Here is a 22,015-nt window from a genome sequence, read left to right on the forward strand (position 1 = left end):
TGGTGGGGGATGGGGGGAGGGAGGATAAGAATTATGAAAATGCTTTCATCAGTGTTTTATAGTTTTCTATATATAGGTCTTTTGTTTCTTTAGGTAAATTTATTCCTAAGTATTTTATGAATTTTCCTTGGAAGAAAAGCTATGACCAACCTACACAGCATATTAAAAAGCAGAGACATTGCTTTGCCAACAAAATTCCGTCTAGTCAAAGCTATGGTTTTTCCAGTAGTCATGTATGGATGTGAGAGTTGGACTATAAAGAAAGCTGAGCGCCGAAGAATTGATGCATTTGAACAATGGTGTTGGAGAAGACTCTTGAGAGTCCCTTGGACTGCAAGGAGATCCAACCAGTTCATCCTAAATGAAATCAGACCTGAATATTCATTAGAAGGACTGATGCTGAAGCTGAAACTCCAATACTTTGGCCACCTGATGCGAAGAGCTGACTCACTGGAAAAGACCTGCTGTTGGGAAAGATTGAAGGCAGCAGGAGAAAGGGAACAACAGAGGATGACATGGTTGGATGGCATCACCAACTCGATGGACACCAGTTTGAGTAAGCTCCAGGAGTTGGTGATGGACAAGGAAGCCTGGTGTGCTGTAGTCCATGGGGTCACAAAGAGTCGGACATGACTGAGCAACTGAACAGAACTGAAGTATTTTATTCTTTTCATTGCAATGGTGAATGGGATTGTTTCCTTAATTTCTCCTTCTGTTTTTTCATTGTTAGTGTATAGGAATGTAAGGGATTTCTGTGTAATCTTTCCTAGAGAATGTTCTTGTACACTTGAGAAAAAGGTGAAATCCATTGTTTTTGGGTGAAATGCAGTGCAGATATTAATTAGGTCTAACTTGTCCATTGTATCATTTAAAGTTTGTGTTTTCTTGCTAATTTTCTGTTTGGTTGAACTATCCATAGGTGTGAGAGGTGTATTAAAGTCCCCCACTATTTTTGTGTTCCCGTTAATTTCCCCTTTCATACTTCTTAGCATTTGCCTTATGTATTGAGGTACTTCTATGTTGGGTGCAAATATATTTATAACTGTTATATCTTCTTCTCGGATTGATCCCTTGATCATTATGTAGTTTCCTTCTTTGCCTCTTATCATGGTCTTTATTTCAAAGTCTATTTTATATGATATGAGTATTGTTACACCAGCTTTCTTTTGGTCTTCATTTTCATGGAATATCTGTTTTCAGCCCCTCATTTTCAGTCTGCATGTGTCCCCAGGTTTGAGATGGGTCTCTTGTAGACAGCATATTGTCTCTTGTAATGGATACAAAACAAAACCCCTGTTTCATTTTTGTATCCATTCGGGCAGTCTTTGTCTTTTGGTTGGAATATTAAACCCATTTACATTTAAGGTAATTATTGATAAGTATGATCCCATTACCATAAATGTAGAAATATACCATGTTCGTGGACTGGAAGAATCAATATAGTGAAAATGAGTATACTACCCAAAGCAATCTGTAGATTCAGCACAATCCCTATATCAAGCTACCAATGGTATTTTTCACAGAACTAAAACAAATAATTTCACAATTTGTATGCAAACACAAAAAAACCTTGAATAGCCAAAACAATATTGAGAAAGAAGAATGGAACAAGAGGAATCAATCTTCTTGACTTCAGGCAATACTACAAAGCTACAGTCATCAAGACGGTATGGTACTGGCACAAAGACAGAAATATAGATCAATGGAACAAAATAGAAAGTCCAGAGATAAATCCAAGCACCCATGGACACCTTATCTTTGACAAAGGAGGCAAAAATATACAATGGAGAAAAGACAAGTGTTGTGCTAGGAAAACTGGTCAACCAGTCAACCACATATAAAAGAATGAAACTAGAACACTTTCTAACACCATACACAAAAATAAACTCAAAATGGATTGAAAATCTAAATGTAAGGCCAGAAACTATAAAACTCTTAGAGGAAAACATAGGCAGAACACTCTCTGACATAAATCACAGCAAGATCCTCTATGACCCACCTCCCAGAGTATAAAAACAAAAATAAACAAATGGGACTGAATTAAAAGTTTTTGCACAATGAAGGAAACTATAAGCAAGGTGAAAAGACAGCCTTCAGAATAGGAGAAAATAATAGCAAATGAAGCAACTGACAAATAATTAATCTCCAAAATATACAAGCAGTTCATGCAGCCCAATACCAGAAAAACAAACCCAAACAAAAAGTGGGCCAAAGAACTAAACAGACATTTCTCCAAGGAAGACATACAGATTGATAATAAACACACAAAAAGATGCTCAACATCACTCATTATTAGAGAAATGCAAATCAAAACCACAATGAGGTATCATCTCACGTGGGTCAGAATGGCCACCATCAAAAAGTCTACAAACAATAAATGCTGGAGAGGGTGTGGAGAAAAGGGAACTCTCTTACACTGTTGGTGGGAATGCAAACTGGTACAGCCACTATGGAGAACAGTGTGGAGATTCCTTAAAAAACTGGAAATAGAACTGCCATACAACTCAGCAATCCACTGCTGGGCATACACACTGAGGAAACCAGAATTGAAAGAGATACATGTACTCCAATGTTCATTGCAGCACTGTTTAAAATAGCTAGGACATGGAAGCAACCTAGATGTCCATTGGCAGACAAATGGATAAGGAAGTTGTGGTACATGTGGTACACAATGGAATATTACTCAGCTATACAAAGGAATGCATTTGAGTCAGTTCTAATGAGGTGAGTGAAACTGGAGCCTATTATACACAGTGAAGTAAATCAGAAAGGGAAACATCAATACTATATATTAACACATATATATGGAATTTAGAAAGATGGTAATGACAATCCTATATGCACGGCAGCAAAAGAGACACAGATGTAAAGAACAGACTTTTGGACTCTGTGGGAGGAGGCCAGGGTGGGATGATGTGGGAAAATAGCATTGAAACATGTATGTTACCATACATGTTTGGTATGTAGATGGCCAGTGCAAGTTCAATGCATAGGCAGGACACTCAAAGCTGGTGCCTCTAGGACAACCCAGAGGGATGAGGTGGGGAGGGAGGTGGATGAGGGGTTCAGGATGGGGGGACACATGTGCACCCATGGCTGATTCGTGTCGACATATGGCAAAAACCACCACAATATTGTAAAGTAATTATCTTCCAATTAAAATAAATTAATTTAAAAAAAATTGAAAATATGAAACAAATGTATCTTCATTTCTGGGATCCCCTCTTGTTTGACAGGCAGCTCTTCTTTACCTTAGAGAAAGGAGGGCACAAAGGGTCATAGAAGTCCTGCTGCTGCTGCTGCAAAGTCGTGTCACTCGTGTCCGACTCTGTGCGACCCCATAGACAGCAGCCCACCAGGCTCCCCTGTCCCTGGGATTCTCCAGGCAAGAACACTGGAGTGGGTTGACATTTCCTCCAATGCATGAAAGTGAAAAGTGAAAGTGAAGTCGCTCAGTCGTGTCCGACTCTTCGCGACCCCATGGACTGCAGGCTACCAGGCTCCTCTGCCCATGGGATTTTCCAGGCAAGAGTACTGGAGTGGGGTGCCATTGCCTTCTCTGATAGAAGTCCTAGACTTTGAATTTCACAAGAAGGTTTTTGCATTCATAGTAAGATAGTCTGAAAAGAAGCATGTTTGATTTGCAAAATGTTTTTGTTGGAAAGGAGAGCACAAAACTGGTCTGACCCAGCACAGAAGGCCTGGAGGACTGAGGACAGAGACATTGTGGACCAGGGAGACCTCTGAGACAGAGCAGAGTAGAAGATGGACCAGCACAGGTAGCAGTGGGCTAGTATCCAGACCAGGCCTGAGGATCCTGCCCCTTGAACCTCATGTGGATGGGGATGTTGGTGTGGGGCTGAGACCACAGAAATCCCAGCAGGTTTCCAGGGAGGGAAACCTGGGCTTTGTCTCTACTTGCTGTATAGAACTCTTGGCAGGTCCTTTGGAGGTCAAGAAGGCCCCTTGGCAGGTCAGCGATGGCTGAGTGGTGAGGCGAGGCAGACACAGGCCTGAGATGGCATCCTGGCCCCCCCACTTCCCAAGTGCAGCAGGAGCTCCTGGAATCTCCTGGACCTGAGTTGGGGCATGTGTTAGAGCTGAGAAAGCCAGTGTTCCAAAGGGCCTTGGCATGGGCTCAGGGGCACAGGGAACTCGCACCTGGAGCTCCAGATGAAGATCCCAAAGGCCAGGCAGTGCCAACAGGGATCTCAGAGGACCTGGGGAGGGCACGGTGCCCCAGGGACCCACCTGCTATCCTGGGAGGGAGCAGAGGAAGAGCCAAGGGAAGGCCCTGGATGGCCTGTTTACACACTAGGAAGGGACAGACTTCTAGGCAGAGTGGGACTGGGCCCTTGATTCTCAGCAGAGTTCTGTATGTGCAAAGCAAGTGAACATCCTTGCTTCAACCAGAACCATCACCTTAAGTTTTTTTTTAATTGTTGTGAAATATACATAACGTGCGGAGAAGGCACTGGCACCCCACTCCAGTCCTCTTGCCTGGAAAATCCCATGGACGGAGGAACCTGGTAGGCTGCAGTCCATGGGGTCACTAGGAGTCACACATGACTGAGCGACTTCACTTTCACTTTTCACTTTCATGCATTGGAGAAGGAAATGGCAACCCACTCCAGTGTTCTTGCCTGGAGAATCCCAGGAACGGGGGAGCCCGTGGGCTGCCGTCCATGGGGTTGCACAGAGTCGGACACGACTGAATTGACTTAGCAGCAGCAGCATACATAACTTGAACTCCACCATTTTAACCATTTTATGTGTACAATTCAGTGGCTAAGTATACTCACACTGGTGTGTAGCTATTTCCAGAATCTTTGAACTATTTCATTTTCTGAGCCACGGTAAAGTCCAGTTATAAAAAAATAAAGTGACAGTTTTAAAACTTTTTTTATAGCCAGTTTTATATATATAGCATGCAATTTTTTTTAACCCTCCCCCATTTTTGTAATTGTCAGTTAATCTTCTTAAAGACAAGATATGAAAACTGCATTTTAGGTAAATATATTGGATCTACCCAAACAAGTGGCAGGGCAGCCTCTAGTTTCAATCATGCTGCATCCTTCAAAAATATTCTTGAAATTATTCATTTGGATTGTCTTTTGAGTCTGTCACTGATCTTTTAAATACTTCAGTGGTTGCTAGTATTTTTCCTTTTATGGCAGACTTAGTTGAACATAATTTATAGTCCCACCTGGATGAATACAGTGACTTAGTTGAACATAATTTATAGTCCCACCTGGATGAATACAGTAGGGCATTACACTTCACCATACCATGTGGAAACAAAAACAGGGTGTGAATATGAGAGACGCAGGTTGTAAGGGGACCCAAGGTGATCCCAAAGGCAGGTGCAAATATGTTGCTAGGAACAGTAGGGAGCTGGGGAGAGTGGGGAGGAATGGGATTAAGTGTGAGCCAGTTTTCAAGAAGAATGCTTTCTGGTATAGAAACTCTTGCATGGCATCACTGACTCAATGAACATGAATTTGAGCAAACTCCAGGAGATAGTGAAGGACAGGGAAGCCTGGTGTGCTGCAGTTCATGCGGTCACAGAGTTAGACAGGACTTATTGACTGAACAATAAAAACCCTGCAGTGCTTGCTAAATAAAATATTTTCATGTGACTTTTACAATCATACTAAGACTAGACTTGACCTAAAACAGCTAAAGAAGGGGATGTCATCCTCCATACAGGATGCCTCTCTATGGAGTGTGTTAGCTACTCAGTTGTGCCCGACTCTTTGCAACCCTATGGACTGCAGCCCACCAGACTCCTCTGCCCATGGGATTTTATAGGCAAGGATACTTGAGTGGTTTGCCATGTGGACGGGTCTTTATTTTTTGTTGTTAGGTTCAACAATGAAACAGAGGGAAGCAGAGTGGCTTCTGGCCTTTTGAGGGATGGAGTGAGGGGATTGTTGGGAGGCTCTGGGTGCTAGTGGGTGTTGGCAGAGGTCAGTGGGTGGTGCAGAGATGTTAGGGCCCTTTCTTGTCTTCCTCATGTTCCTGCAATTGAAGTACAGGGCTTCCACTGACTTTCCTACCCTGGCTCACCCTGCAGGGCACCTGGTGAGGATAAATGGGCTCTTATTCATAAAGCCTGACCACAAAATTTTAATTAGAGCATCATGAATGAAGATCAAAATGATCCCTAGGGCTCCGAGAAATGATTTTAACCTTTCCTGGAGCACTTCCTATTCATTTGAAAAGACCTTGATGAGATTTAAAACATTTGACACCAGAGAGCAACAAAAATGATTGAGAGGCTTAAAGGGCTAGTTTATGAGGAAACATTAGCAGCAATAAAGCTCCGCTAATAACACCAGGCTGAGGGAAAACTCAGGCAGATGGCAGCTTAATACGAAGATACTGAAGCACATTGCCTGAGGATGAGAGCTCTGCCTTCTGAAGATTAAGAAACCTTGAACTATTACAAGAATAGAGAAACCCAACAAGCTTCTCAGAGCTATGTGGTACTGACACATTAGCACAGGTAATGGCTTTCCCTCCCCACGTGAAAGTGAGTTGGGAAGAAAAAAACAAAGGAAAAAGTTTAAAAGATGAAAATAAAGACAGGAGCATTCTTGAGGTGGGAGAGGAACAGATGGGTTAAAAAAAACTTTTTGGGGGGATTTTGCTTCTTAAACTGCGAGTTTCAGGAGTCACCCTGTGCTCCCAGCCCTTTTGGCGGTTGGTACCTGTGAGAACAACGTGAGATAAACTGAACTCACCGAGATTCCTGCCGCTCCCGGGGGGCCTGCCGGCCCTCGATCTCCCTGAAAAAAACATGTACTGCTTAGAATCAAACCCACTCAACCTCCACTGCCAAAACTGATGCTCAGATAATGATTTGGATTTGGTAAAGCTTCTCTTCGGAACTTATAAATGTTGTCGATATTAGCTGGTGTGAAGCTAGAGGCCAGATGGGGAAAGGACAAAATAAGAACTGCAGTCAGTGGAACCTACTAAAGACTCCTCTCTCTCTTTTTTCCCCATAATACCAAAGCAAATAATAATACTAATGAAAATAAGCATTCATGGTATCATTTCTGTTAACCTATTCTTTAAGACAGAACCCCATAATACTTACAGGTAAAATTAGCCAATACATTTCTTCCATATATTCAAAAGTAACTTATTACCAATAATTAAAAGACTAAGACCTTGAATGTCTTCTGAAAAGCTTTCAATAGATTCATCTCATTGGATGTAGGGTTAAAATGAATGGGTTTAGAACTAAGGATTTTGTAGTTTCTCCTCATGAGGCCAATAAGAAGACCTCTGGAATTTCTCTAAACAGTGGAATGACTCAACCTTTTTCCCAAAGGCAGTGTGGTATTTTAGATAAAGCTGACAAGGCTAAAAATACTTATGGTTATATATGGGGCAATAAAATGGCAATTTTTGTTGGGCAGAATCGACATTAAAAAACTTCGTAAGTTCACTGAGGGACATAAAAGAAGATTTGATTAAACGGAGAGAGATGTTTTGTTCTTGGAGGGCAAGACAGCGCTGTAAAGGTGTCATTGCGCCCAAACTAATTTATAAATTTAATGCAATTTTTACAAATTGCAGCTTGATCAAATGATATTAAAGTTCACTTGGGATAATAAATATACTTGAGGATAAGAGAAAAAGTAAAAGAAGAATAATAAAGACATTAGCAATACCATATTTCAGCATGCAATAAAGCTATAATAATTGAAATATGGAATATTGGCCCAAGATTAAGCAGTATATCAATGCAATATAACAGCAAGTTCAGGAACAGACCAACATTTACAATAGGGTTTTAGTAAAGAAAGGGCTGTATTATTCAACAAATAGTGCTAATAATTGAATAATTTCTTTGAAAAAGTCTAATTCCTCTCTTTGCATTATACTCCATATAAATTCTGTAAGATTAAACATAAAACTGAAAGGCAAGGACCAATTAAGATAAAGACTCCATCATATAATATAGAAGTAGTGTCTTCATTATATAAACCGTAGCTACAGTTAAAAAAAAAAAGAACTAGTATAAAAATGGGTGAAGGACCTAAACAGATAGTCCTCAGTTCACTTTGCTCTTTTAAACTGCAGGATTTTTACCCTGGAAATGAATGTACTGGGGCTTTTCATTCAATGGAAATATTTGCATATCTGATAAAGATGAAGTTAAGAGGGCTCCTGTCTGATCATATGGTCCTTCCAACGATTGGATCTCACAGTACTTTGAATCAGTCTAATTTAATTATCTGGCAGAACTCTTATTTCCATAATTATACCTGAGACCTAATCAAAAACAGTATCTCTCTGTAACCTCCACTGCCTGCATTCCAAGCTTGGACCACCATCTTCCATCATTGTAAATCACTCCCTTGAGTACCTTGAACCCCCCAAAATTTTGATGTCACAAAGACCTCTCTACCATCCCTGGTAGAAAAGTTTTCATGCTCCTTCACTCCCTAGATGGCCCCTCTTGCTTGTGTATCTAGTTTAGATCCCATGGTCACTGGTTATAATCACTCCCTATATATACTGCTGGCTCACAGTTCCATCCGCACGTCTCTCACTTATTTGTCAAAACGGGAACTTGTTTAAACCCAGCTCCCCTCCTGCTCTGTGCGCATGGACACAATCTCACTGACTGGTCTCATTTCAGTTCATGACCATGAGTCTCGAGGGGCTTCTGCTCAGCCACCACACTCTGTGGTTCCTGGACTTGCCCTCTCGTAGAAGACCTTTTCCTCAAACTTCCAAACTCTTCTCCCTACCTCACTCTCAGATGAGACCTCTGGTCCCTGCATCTCAGTCTCCCTTGCTCACCCCCTGCTTTCTTCCTGATCTTAATATTGGAGGGCTTCAAGGCTCAGTCTGTGATCCTCTTCTCTTTAAAAAAAAATCTACTGTCATTCTCTTGGTGATCTTTTCCAGGCTCTTGACTTTCAGATAGCACCTATAGGCTTACACAATCAATTTATATCTGCACTTAGACCTCTTTTTAAACTCTACACTTTTCTATTGTACCACCTACTCCAGTACCCCCACTATGCTGTCTAGTAGATAATTCCCATAATTGGTCCCATGTCCAAAATTATACTATGGATCATTCTCATCCTACCCTCTCTGAACAGACTCTGTGTAGAGCTTTCCTCATTTCTGTTGATAACATGCCATCATCTCAGGTGCTCAGGTCAAGCACCTTGGAGCCATCCCTGACTCTTCTCTTAGACCCAGATCCCGTCAGCCCTATTGCCCTTCCTTCACAACATGTCCAGAGCCTCAGCCTCCTCAAGAGCTCCACTGATTCTGCTCTTGTCTGAGCCAACACCACTGCCCCATATATGGGTGTAGTCTGTGTCTTCCCTGTCCCATTGGGCTTCCCAGGCGGTGCTACTGGTAAAGAACCCGCTTGCCAATGCAGCAGATGTAAGAGACATGGGTTCGATCCCTGGGTCAGGAAGATCCCCTGGAGGAGAGCATGGCAATCCACTCCAGTATTCTTGCCTGGAGAATCCCATGGACAGAGGAGCTTTCCTTACACTCCAGCTGCAGGTATGTCACTTTTCTACTCAGAAGCCACCACTGGCTCCATATTTCACTCAGAGTGAGAGAGAGAGTCTTTATGATGGCTGATAAGCCTCTTTATTAATTAGTGCTTCTCAAACTACCTGTGGTGAAGGAGCAATTTACTTGCTTATTTATTTTCTAATGCATCATGAACCAATGTGGGTCACATGTTTGCATATTATGGCCATGTCAAAAGTCAAGTTGTTTACATGCTTGCTCTCCATCTGTGTGCTTACCCTGCCTCCAAACCCATGACAAAACTTGCAGACTGGCCCTGGTCCTCCATGGGCCAGCAAGCAGCACTGCTGGGCAGGGCTGCCCCTCACCTCCACCCCACCTCTCTGACCTGATCTCCTAGCATGCTTCCCTCGCTCACTCGCGGGTCTCCTTGAATGTATAGGATTGTTCCCGTCTCAGGGCATTTAAGACCTTCTTTTTCTAGTTGTATATATTTAAGGTATACAGTTTGATGATGTGATATACATATATATTGGTAAATGATCACCATAATCAAGCTAATTCACATCTCCATCACCTCTCACAGGTCACTGTGTGTGTGTCTGTGTGTGTGTTGAGAACACTTAGCAAATTTCAAGCATACATTTAGTATTGTTACCTAGCATCACCCTGCTATATATTAAATCTCAAGAACTTACTCATCTTGCCTGGAACTTTCTTCCTTCTGGCTTCAGGGGTTTAGCTAACTCACCATCCCCCCACCCCTTCCAAGTCTGCTTAGTTCCTGATTTCTCAGACCACCTGATTTAAAATCACACCCTCCCCTTCTGCACTCCTGATGCCCTTTAATCGCCTCTACTTTTTCTTTCTTTCCACAGCACTTACTAACAATATTATTAATTATTTGTATTTATTCTCTTAGTTTCTGTATTTCCCGCTTAGAACATAATTTTCACAAGGACAGAGATTTCTGTCTATTTTGTTCTCTTAGGTATCCCCAAACCTAAAACAGCTCCTGGCCCAACGGTAGGTGCTCAGTAAACATTTCTGAATGTTGAACTGGTGAGCACACGCTTAACCCTGCACTTACCTTTACACCAGGAAATCCTTCTAGTCCTGGCAACCCCATTGCACCAGGTTCTCCCTGTTAAATATGAACATAAGAACACAAAAGCAACAATCAAAGGTTTCTAAATCATTCATTTCAAAAGCAAGGATTTTTTATTTTTTTGCCTAGAAAGTACTCTCTCAAATACTGATTGGTAATTTAGCAAGCAAACAGTATGCTCTATTTTCAAGCATCTGTATTCTTGCATTTGGTATTTGAAAATAGTTAGAAAATAAAGCTATTCCCTGAAGTATGAGTATTTTTTCTAATTAACTGTTTTTATTCTGATTAAGAATCTGCTCTGAATGAATTCCTCTAGTCAGTGATAACTCCAATTTCAATAAGAGATAGAAGAAAAGGCTGGGCTTTAATAAACTTTGCATTTGTGAGGTACCTAAGGCTTCCAGATTGTCAGAAAACAAGACTAAAGATGGAGCTCTCAAACCAAAGTTTATCATCCCTCAATATTCCCTGGAGCTGGACATGAACTTTGGTGCTTCAGAGGACAGCCCCAGGGGCAGTTACTGCTGATGTGTCACTGAGAGGAGATGAGTAAGCCTTTCTATTAAAAAAATCTGTTACATATGTTGCTGTATGGTCACAGCTGACTGTAAACTTTAGGTCCTCAAGGAACCCATTTAGAAAGGTTAGGGTGAAGGAAGCTGCTAACTTATAACAATAAACATTATGGGTTTTAAATTAAGAGAGACTAAGTGGGTTGACATGGAACAACAGCCTGGTTCCAAATAGGAAAAGGAGTACGTCAAGGCTGTATATTGTCACCCCGCTTATTTAACTTATATGCAGAATACATCATGAGAAATGCTGGGCTGGAAGAAGCACAAGATGGAATCAAGATTGCTGGGAGAAATATCAATAACCTCAGATATGCCCATGACACCATCCTTATGGCAGAAAGTGAAGAGGAACTCAAAACCCTCTTGATGAAAATGAAAGAGGAGAGTGAAAAGTTGGCTTAAAGCTCAACATTCAGAAAACGAAGATCATGGCATCTGGTCCCATCACTTCATGGGAAATAGATGGGGAAACAGTGGAAACAGTGTCAGACTTTAGTTTTCTGGGCTCCAAAATCACTGCAGATGGTGACTGCAGCCATGAAATTAAAAGACGCTTACTCCTTGGAAGGAAAGTTATGACCAACCTAGATAGCATATTCAAAAGCAGAGACATCACTTTGTGAATGAAAGTCTGTCTAGTCAAGGCTATGGTTTTTCCAGCAGTCATGTATGGATGTGAGAGTTGGACTGTGAAGAAAGCTGAGTGCTGAAGAATTGATGCTTTTGAACTGTGGTGTTGGAGAAGACTCTTGAGAGTGCCTTGGACTGCAAGGAGATCCAACCAGTCCATTCTGAAGGAGATTAGCCCTGGGATTTCTTTGGAAGGAATGATGCTACAGCTGAAATTGCAGTACTTTGGCCACCTCATGCGAAGAGTTGACTCATTGGGAAAGACTCTGATGCTGGGAGGGATTGGGGGCAGGAGGAGAAGGGGACGACAGAGGATGAGATGGTTGGATGGCATCACTGACTCGATGGACATGAGTCTGAGTGAACTCCGGGAGTTGGTGATGGACAGGGAGGCCTGGCGTGCTGTAATTCATGGGGTCGCAAGGAGTAGGACACGACTGAATGACTGAACTGAACTGAAGTGGTTTGATTGTTGTTGTTCTGTCACTAAGTCGTGTCCAATTTTGCAACCTCGTGGACTGTGGCATACCAGGCTTCCCTGTCCTTCACTATCTTTCACAGTTGGCTCAAATTGATGTCCATTGAGTCAGTGATGCTATCTAACCATCTCATCCTCTGTCGCCCCCTTCTCCTTTTGCTTTCAATCTTTCCCAGCATCAGGGTCTTTTCCAGTGAGTCAACTCTTCATATAAGGTGGCCAAAGTATTGGAGCTTCAGCATTAGTCCTTCCAATGAATATTCAGGGTTGATTTCCTTTAGGATTGACTGGTTTGATCTCTTTGCAGTCCAAGGGACTCTCAAGAGTCTTTCTTCAGCAACATAATTTGAAAGAACCAGTTTTTCAAGCCTAGCCTTCTTTACGGTCCAACTCTCATATCTGTACATGACTACTGGAAAAAGCATAGCTTTGACTAGACGGATCTTTGTCAGCAAGGTGATGTCTCCATTTTTTAATATTGTTTATGTTTGTCATAGCTTTCCTTCCCAGGAGCAAGATTCTTTTAGTGTCAAGGCTGCAGCCACTGTCCGCAGAAATTTTGGAGACCAAGAAAATAAATCTGCCACAATAAAATCTGTTTTTCCCTCCTATTTGCCATGAAGTGATGGGACCGGATGCCATGATCTTAGTTTTTTGAATGCTGAACTTCAGGCCAGCTTTTTCACTCTATTCTTTCACCCTCATCAAGAGGCTCTTTAGTTCCTCTTCACTTTTGGCCATTAGAGTGGTATCATCTGCTTGTCTGAAGTTGTTGATATTTCTCCTGGAAATCTTGATTCCAGCTTGTGATGCATCCAGGCTGGCTTTTCGCATGATGTACTCTGCATGTAAGTTGAATAAGCAGCCTTGATGTACTCCTTTCCCAATTTTGAACCAGTCCATTGTTCCATGTCCAGTTCTAACTATTGCTTCTTGATCTGCATACAGGTTTCTTGGGAGACAGATTAAGTGGTCTGGTATGCCCATCTCTTTAAGAATTTTCCACAGTTTGCTGTGAACCATAAATTAATGTTAACTACAAATATATTCTCAGGACACTGGATACTTTCAACATAATCATATAGAAAATGTAGCTTTCCAAGTCCATTCTCTATAAATGTCCATTCTCTATAAATTTTTGCATGCCTAATGCTAATCTACTTCAAAAATACTACCAACACTAACTTCTATTATGAGTTATGATATTGTCCTTATTATGAGATGCTTAATGAGAAGCATATGATCTGGATACTTTCTTTGCTCCAAAAATCTTTTTAGACATCTACCAATATGTAACCTGCCAATCAGAAAAAAAGATGTTTAGATTCTATTCTGCATGAAGCTCTGTAATAGAGGCCTTGGGTCATTGACAAAGGAAATAAGCTCTTTGATTCTCCTTGTTTATATTCTCAGTTATCCTTAAGACAGAGGAATTGGTTGAACAGTGCTCAGCCAATCAATTGACATTTGTTTGAAAGTAGCTAATAAAAAAATATTTAATTGAAAACCAATTATAAATTGAATACCAAGGGAATGAAATGGATCACTTCAGGAAAGAATAAATTCAATCGGGGTGATTTTTATCTGCAATGTTTCACTGAGAAGATTAGAGACAGTGATGCAGATCTGGTAGCCTGGGGTTTGAAGGAGGCTGGAAGAGTAAATCTTCCCCCAAAGCCCCAAGAGGAGTTTCCGTTGTTTATTCAGTGACCTGGTAGCTCAGCTGGTAAAGAATCCACCTGCAGTGCGGGAGACCCTGGTTTGATTTCTGGGTTGGGAAGATCTGCTGGAGAAGCAATAGGCTACCCACTCCAGTATTCTTGAGTTTCCCTTGTGGCTCAGCTAGTAAAGAATCCACCTGCAAGGGGGGAGCCCTGGGTTTGATCCGTTGGTTGGGAAGATCCTCTGGAGAAGGGAACAGCTTCCCACTCCAGTATTCTGGTCTGGAGAATTCCATGGACTGTATAGTCCATGGGGTCGCAAAGAGTCGGACACAACTGAACTTCACTTCACCCTATTCAGTGACCTGTGATTCCACCATTCTTGGCTTATCTCTGTGGTATGAGGTAGTATTTCTCTACCTAGGGGCAACTGGTAACATGAATTCCAAAGGAATAATCTAAAGTTTCATCTAAGATAAACCTGAAGGAGTACACAGTGGTTAATTTCATGATTTCACATTTTATGATTCCAATTTTGTGCTTCACCCACTTAATTCACGCCTCTAAAAGCAAGGAACAGCCTTCACTTAGTGTTTATTCTTTATCCTTTGTTGCAGCTAAGAAAAATCAAAGCCTCATCTCTTCAGATTCTACTCACATCTATCTACATTTTTGTTACCACCCACTTTCCAATCCAAATAAATATAACTTATCCTTTATTATTATATGTTTTTCTCACCTAATGAAAAAACTTTGGTGTTTTGGGGAAGGCAGTGAGAAGCCTGTGTGCTCCTAAATGATCCAGAAGGGATGTGTGTGTGTGTGTGTGTGTGTGAGAAAGAAGGAAATACCAAGAAGAAATTTTTACCAATAAGATGAAAGAAGACTGATATTGGAATGAAGGATATAGTGGATTAAAGCATTAAAAAATGTTACAGATAAAGAAAGCACAGCATGAGTAACAAAACAAAGGAAACTCCCACATGACATATTTGGAAAATGCTTCTAACTGGGTTAATTCATGATTTTAGGGGAAAACAAATCAGTTTTTAACTGCCTAATAATAACCACAACAAAAAGCTCTTTCATGCATCTCCTTTGAAAATGTATTTAGATGCGAAAAGATTGCTTTTTATGGCTGTCCTGCTTGTTTAAAATGTATCCATCTAGTTTTACCAAACTCCACTGTAACGAAAGGGCCTTCAATCTCTTCTCACGGCAATGGAAAGTGCTTTGAAAATTTATATCGGTTTCAGGTACATCTGAGTTTCAAGCATATATCCAAAGGTCAAAGTACAGAGAAATGAAATATGAAGGACAGAGCATCTGCTTGTAAAGGACATGACAGATAAGTCAGCCAGGGAATAAAAGTAATCTAACTGCATTTGGCAGAACTTTTCCAGGGACACCTCGTGGTTGAGGAGGATGCCTGACCGCAGTCATCATCCTTGGGGGGCTGGAGGACAGGATCTCTCCCCAGGCGGAGGGTTAACCTCCCGACACATCACTCGCAGTAAACAGGGTTATCACAGCTCACCAAATCTCCTCCAGAAAAACTGCCTCAGACTGAAAGTAAATAAACAGCCCCTATCTCTGTTGTCGTTGTTGGGAGCTATGGCAGACATCTTAAAGAATTTCTTTTCAATAAATATTTTTCTTTCATGATCCACTAATATTTTTCTTTCATGATCCACTTTCATGATCATCAGAATAGTTCTATTGGAAGAAAGTGCTCTATTTCTCAGGAGCTTTATATGTATCTCTTTCTAGCCCAGGGTGATTTCTCCAAATGCACTGATGGGGAAATGTCAAGGGCAGTGACATCAGGACTGAGGCTTTCTGAGATGAGGAGCGGGCCTGCTGCTTTCATGCTCACTGACACACATCTCAGAAGGAAGGCATTGCTCCTGAGCTCTTCTAAACACTAATAAAGACACAAAACATGGGAATATACATACCACTGGGCCAGGATCGCCTTTGGGGCCCTGTAAGAAAAATGTGAGAAGTCACCTTGAAAATAACGACTGAAGCAAAATCACAAACTATGAAGAATTTTTGTCCAATTTGCTTTAATACATGTAAAAATATGTGCAAGCCTTGCTTTGCTACCGTTTGGATTTGAAGCATAAGATGACGAAATCTAACTTAATAGAACTCCCATGATGGCGATCGCCTGGATGTTGATTTAGTTCTCAGATTTCCAAAATGTGACATCTCTACGCGTAATGCAATTTTTCTTTATTTTGTGTACAATCTTATTATTATTGATTTCATTTATTTCCTCCTGCAGAACATTTTGGTTATATTTCTAATGCATAATTTTCAGTGACCTTAGGATGTCTTTTTGTTGTGTATATGTGACTGTTCAGTGAAAATAGGCTTCATGATAAACAACTGTACTCACAGGGGGGCCGGGGGGCCCTGGGTAACTGGGAGCGTTCACACCTCCCTTCAAAAGAGAAAGAAAAAGGTGAGACGAATTTGTAGTAACCTGGAACCAGAAAGTGACTTTACATAATTAGAAAAGTAAATACCTGGATTTTATATAAACTGCTCATTCCATTCCCTTCATTGAATGGTACACCCTTGAGGAGAAATGAGATACGGAATTATTCTTTTACGTTAACAGTGAGAGTCTCTAACTTTGTTGTTTTACCAAATGATATTTTTCCTCTTCTATTTTAGAAACTGAGCTTAATGCTATCAGTAAAAATAACAGTGTTTCCATTTTTGGTTTTTCTAAAGCAAATGTAGAGGAAAAAATCCCAAAGGCATGCAAGCTCCACCTGGAGCACACACACACACTTTCTGCAGGACTGTGATGAATGTACTGATTTGACAGATAAGACACTAATGTATTCAGAGGAAAATATTATTTGCTCATTAAAATTCAGTTTCTGAATTGCCTATTTATGCTAACTGTTTACAGCATGCTGACCTGCAGGCCATAATACAGGAGTGCTGATGAAGATGTGAATAGGGAACAATTTGGCTACTGAAAGGTAATTTTTTCCCACAGTCTTTTCATACTGAATAGAAAATTAAGAGAAACAGGGGATACGATTTTATAAACAACCCTGTGTGGATGTACTACAAAATTATATACTTTAAAACAATAGGGAATAGAAACTTCCTAGTAAAATTGATCTGTGAATCAAGTCCCAGGCTAACACTTTAAAGAGAACTCATTTGAGAGGCTTTCATAGTCATATATTTTAGCATTCAGGAAAAATTTGCACATGAAAATTTTAGTTCAGATCTTTTAGCCTTTTTTTTTTTTTTTAAATCCCCATAGAATCAATAACTTGCATTTTCCTTTACTGTGATTTCCACATTTTAGCTGCAAAACTGAAGGTCCTTCATTGCCCTGCTTTTGGACCATGGTAGCCAGCGGTGCTCAGGGCACGTGACCTGCGTGCATCCTGCAAACACTTGTGAAGGAAGGAAAAAAGCTTTGTTCATTTATTCCTTTAGTACTTCACTCATCCTTTTGACAATTCAATTCAGCAGTTTGACAAATGCTGAATGTCTACTGTATATAGTCCTGGAGGGCAAAGGATACTTTTGTCTGAGATTTCTAGGGCCAGGGTGGGAGGGTTCCCAGGAGAGACAGCATTTAATTTGTTTTGAAGAATAAATAGCTATGGAGAATCCAGGTGGGAGGAGGAAGGGCGATTTCTTAAGTCCATTGTAAAATACAGGTCCCCTTTGTGGGCTCATGTTGCAGTTTGCTGTGCTGTCCACTAGGGAGGGAGTGCATTTTAGTGTTTGAGCCTCAGGTGCTGTCTGCCCTGCTTCCGTGTCAAGGGAGAAGGTAAGTAAAATGAAGAGCAGGTTTAGGAAAACAGATGCTGATGTCTTCACTGAAGTGTGCAAAGCACACAGACAAGCAACCTATCTTTGTTGTCTTCGGAATCTCAAGAAACCTACCAAAGGAGAAAGCTAAGACATAAATCGGCACAACAACATACACTTCCTTTCTTTTGCTTTTTGGTGAAGACGGTATTTCAGGTGATGACTTGGGCCATTTCAGGGAGTTACCCAGTTTTCCTGGATGTTTCCCTTGTATATAAGAGGTGCACATGTTATTAAACTTTCGATTATTTTTCTCCAAAAAAAGTCACAGATGACCTCTGCCCGCTTTGGGTGAGTTTGGCTTCTTAAACTCTCCCTCTGAGGCCAATGGGAAGGAACATTCGGCGAGATGGAAGCTGAGATGCTGTTCAAGCGAGACCCCACTTGAGGGCAGACTTGCTCCAGGGAGAGGCACCTGTCTTCTCCCCAGCCTCCTGACAACATCTGTCTCAGCCCTGAGGAGAACACTGATGGCCCTTGTACATTTCATTCACTAAGCGCTGTATAAATAGAGTTTCCTAGCATCTTAGGCATCATGGATAGTAATAAACACACACAGCACAACACAATTTTTCTATCATCTCACAATGCTGGAAGGGATCTCTTTATGGCCCCTCTATTTTCCATGAATGAGGCTCATTGAGGTTAAATGACTTTTCGAGCATCCCCTCGGCAGGAAGTGGTGAGTCAGGCACCCTCAGGTGAACTGAGCCCACAGCATGCAAACCTGAGTGCTGTGCCTCAGGGCTGAGCTCACAGGGAGTCAGAGCTCCCCAAGCCATACTGGCTGCCATTCAAATTCATACATAAAACTCAGACGACTTTTATCCTTGAAGTCCAACACCTTTACAAAAGGCTTCCCCCCCCACTTTTTCCATTATGATATGTTTATTGCAGGATACTGAATATAGTTCCTTGTGCTAGACAATAGGACTTTACTGCTTATAAAAAGCCTCAAGGAGAAGCATGCATTTATGTTTTAAACAAGAAACGACTCACAGGTGGTCCAGGCGGTCCAGGTCTCCCAGGGGGCCCCTCACTGCCCTGCGAAGGGTAGACAGACCAACATCAGTGACAGACGTTTCTACCCCAGGTTTATGAACCAGACATTCTGAAACTGATATGACTTGCCATTTTGTCAGCCTTGCAAAGTCTTATTCAGCTCGGCTTTTTTCTTCACCTGGGGAATTACTAGCCCACAGGAAAGTTAAATGTCTTTTCCCACAGGCATTCAGATCTTCAACGTTTGACCCCCAGGGACAAAGCTTATTTTCAGATGGAGCCAGGCAACCAGGCGATGAGGTCCTGGGCTTTGAGCGCAACTGGGGGAACTCTCCCCACCTCGGGGTGCAAAGCAGACTTCCTGCAAGTGGGGATGGCTCAGGGACTCGGCTCTCTGGGGCAGATCCTCACCCCACCACCTTCATCTTTGGGGAACCAGAGGGGGCATCCACATACTTTAACTAAAGTGGAAAATAACAATCTGAGTTGTGTCTGCAGGGGGAGAAACCTCTCTCACTACCTAAGTTAATGTCAGGCGTGTCCCCTTGAGCAGAGGTGACCGAGGGACAGTGCTATTTAAAGGAAACATTCTATACAACATAAACAGCCTCAGACATTCTGCTTCCAGGCAAGGCAGACTGAAAACGACATCTTTGAAAAATGAATTCAAGCTGAAACTTGAAACTTGGGATTTGACTTATATTTTTATAAAACATAGGCTGGTTATTAGTCCATGATAAGCAGAGGCACGATACTCCCTTTGGTGTCTTTAACCAGTTCTTCCTGTAACTGCTTTTTTTTTTTTTTTTTTAAAGAATAGCCTCTAACAGTCTCCTAGTCTCTTGATTATCAGGGGCAATGGCAAGAAATGGTTAATTAAAGAAGAATCAGAGAGTAAATTCTTACTTATCATGCTCAAGAATTTTGAGGGATTTTAGTCCATTTTCATAAATTTGATGGGTTGCATTTCAATCTCCCCATTTTTTTCATTATAAACCAAATAGTCATATAAACCTCCTGATTGTGTCTTTATCAATAAAGACCAACTGTAAAGATTTTCTTGCCATGTATCTCCCTGAGGCTGAGTAACAATGAGTGTACTGCATGTTTCTCTCTAAGACAAATCAGGTCCTGCAGGCTGCCGGCAGAGCCCTTCAGAGAATTATGTCATGGTTCTCCTGAACTGCAAGAGGACAACAAACAAGGAAAACATGTGCCTACTGAAAGGACTTTTTTTTTTCTGGCACAATTAAAAGTCATATTTTCATTCTCGACTGTGGCCCAAAGCTCATCTCTGTGTGGAATTCCCATTAACCTCAAAAGGCAAATCTCCAACAGAATAATTTCCATCAAGAACATGGAGAAAAGGCTGGTGGGGCTGGGCAAACTCCCTAGGATGCTATCAGAGAAAAATGTGTGAGACTGTCTAGAATATGCACACGGTCGCTTTTCAATTTGGGGGAGGGGGATTCCTCTGCTCTTTGATGCCATTATGCCCATTGTGGGCATTTCGGGGTATGAGCCACTGAAGTGGCTCATGGATTCCTGATTCTTAAATTTCTCGAATCTGAATAGTTAGTCCACGTGACTCAGGTGCTGGCTCTATCACACTGTGGTGGGCGGTGGTGGGGGGCTTCAGATATTAAATCGGGTACCGTGTGAACTTCCTGCTGAGACCCCTCTTTTGCTGCCCTTCCCTGCTGACTCATTGACTGGACTCCCCATGAAGCAAGCTGTGATGGTTCTTTAGAGGACTTCCCCTATGACTCTCAAAGGATGAAACTTGCAGATTTCCTCAGCAAGCCCATCAGTTACTGGAATCCTGATGCTGAGAGCTGTGAGCTGTTGGGAGCCTTGGCACCTGTGGCTGGATGCCCCGATACTACCCACCTTCCTGCTCTCGTCAGGAGGTGGCTCTCGCCCTGTCCTTCACACCGTGGATGCCCAGGACCTAGTATACAGCCTGGAGCTGGCATGTGGTACCCACATTCTATTCATCCTTTTCCCTGGGAGCATATCTCTTGTATTCAGACCAATTTCGGGACCTATGTCCTTCCAAGCCCCCTTCCCTGACACCTGTCCTACTTTGAAGCTTTGCTTGATTTTCCAGACTTTCTCTAAAAGTGGTCTTACCTTGCATCCACCCCAAACCCTAGTTTGGACAGTAAGTGAGATTTTCCCTCTGTACCTTGTCACCCTTTGTTCCCATGGGGCCAGGGTGTCCCGTTCTTCCTAATAAGCCCTGTAAAACACAAAACTAAGTTTGTTACCGAAACAACAAGAAAAGCCAAGCATGTTGGAAGTTGGTTGCTCAAACTGATACATTTTGAAGGTCATTTGATCATAATTAAATCAGTCCTATAAGCGTATATTTCTTCAGGCTGATACTGCAGCTGTATCCTGCTGATAAGCCCTTGGAAGGAAAAAATTTGTATTTGTGGTCGCTTTTTCACCTTGGCCAACCACATTTAATGACCTTAATTGGAACCTTTTAATACATTTAAAAATTTAGCCTTGCTGTTTAAATGGCAATTTACATAACATTATGCCTTCCTAAATGAGCTATAATTTTGGTAGTGATCAACATTTTAATACTTCATAGAGCAGAATTAACAAGGTGCATATTGAGTTATGCGATCTGCATTTTACCAATGGAAAACAAAATTTAATTTAAAATCTTTTTTGAGAACAGTTAGCTATAATTTCCATGATTCCTTTCACAATTTTTGCTCTTAACTTTTAATTTTAGCCTACAATTTAAACTCAGCTTTGTTCAATATAACTGTGGTGAAAGCATGAACGGTAAAATTTTCATTATGGCAAATCCATGATTCAAAACATTAAGGATCATGATTACATTCCTACATACCATTTGCATAGGAACTCTAAGGAGAGGAGGATTGCAAAAATTGAGGCTTGAATAGGATTGCTAGATTTAACAAATAAAAATACAATATTTGGGACAAACATGCTATGAAACCATTTATTTATATGAAATTAAAATTTAACCTTAGATCCAATATTTTAACCAGCAACCCTAGTTTTGCGCTCTGCTTTATGGAGAGATTGGGTTTAACAGGTGGGAAAAGAAAAGAGATTTCTGTTTTAAGAAAACAGGATACCTAAAGACACAAAGAATGTGATACTGTGTTTGAGGGACAGTGAAAAAAGGTGCCAA

At 41.4% G+C, this 22,015-nt stretch overlaps 1 protein-coding gene across 1 annotated transcript in view; it reads right to left on the minus strand.

Moving 5' to 3' along the window:
- COL19A1 (collagen, type XIX, alpha 1) overlaps positions 1-22,015 on the minus strand; it is a 445,162-nt gene that overhangs the window by 31,852 nt on the left and 391,295 nt on the right. The window contains exons 37-43 of the mRNA XM_010848502.1: positions 21,026-21,079; positions 18,835-18,879; positions 16,515-16,565; positions 16,385-16,429; positions 15,939-15,965; positions 10,616-10,669; positions 6,747-6,791 (exon numbers count right to left, since the gene is read on the minus strand). Of these exons, the coding sequence (XP_010846804.1) occupies positions 6,747-6,791; positions 10,616-10,669; positions 15,939-15,965; positions 16,385-16,429; positions 16,515-16,565; positions 18,835-18,879; positions 21,026-21,079 (321 nt within the window). The remainder of the gene's footprint in view (positions 1-6,746; positions 6,792-10,615; positions 10,670-15,938; positions 15,966-16,384; positions 16,430-16,514; positions 16,566-18,834; positions 18,880-21,025; positions 21,080-22,015) is intronic.

The sequence above is a fragment of the Bison bison genome, unplaced genomic scaffold (genome assembly GCF_000754665.1).
Source record: "Bison bison bison isolate TAMUID 2011002044 unplaced genomic scaffold, Bison_UMD1.0 scf7180017864268, whole genome shotgun sequence".
NCBI classification, from domain to species: Eukaryota; Metazoa; Chordata; class Mammalia; order Artiodactyla; family Bovidae; genus Bison; species Bison bison.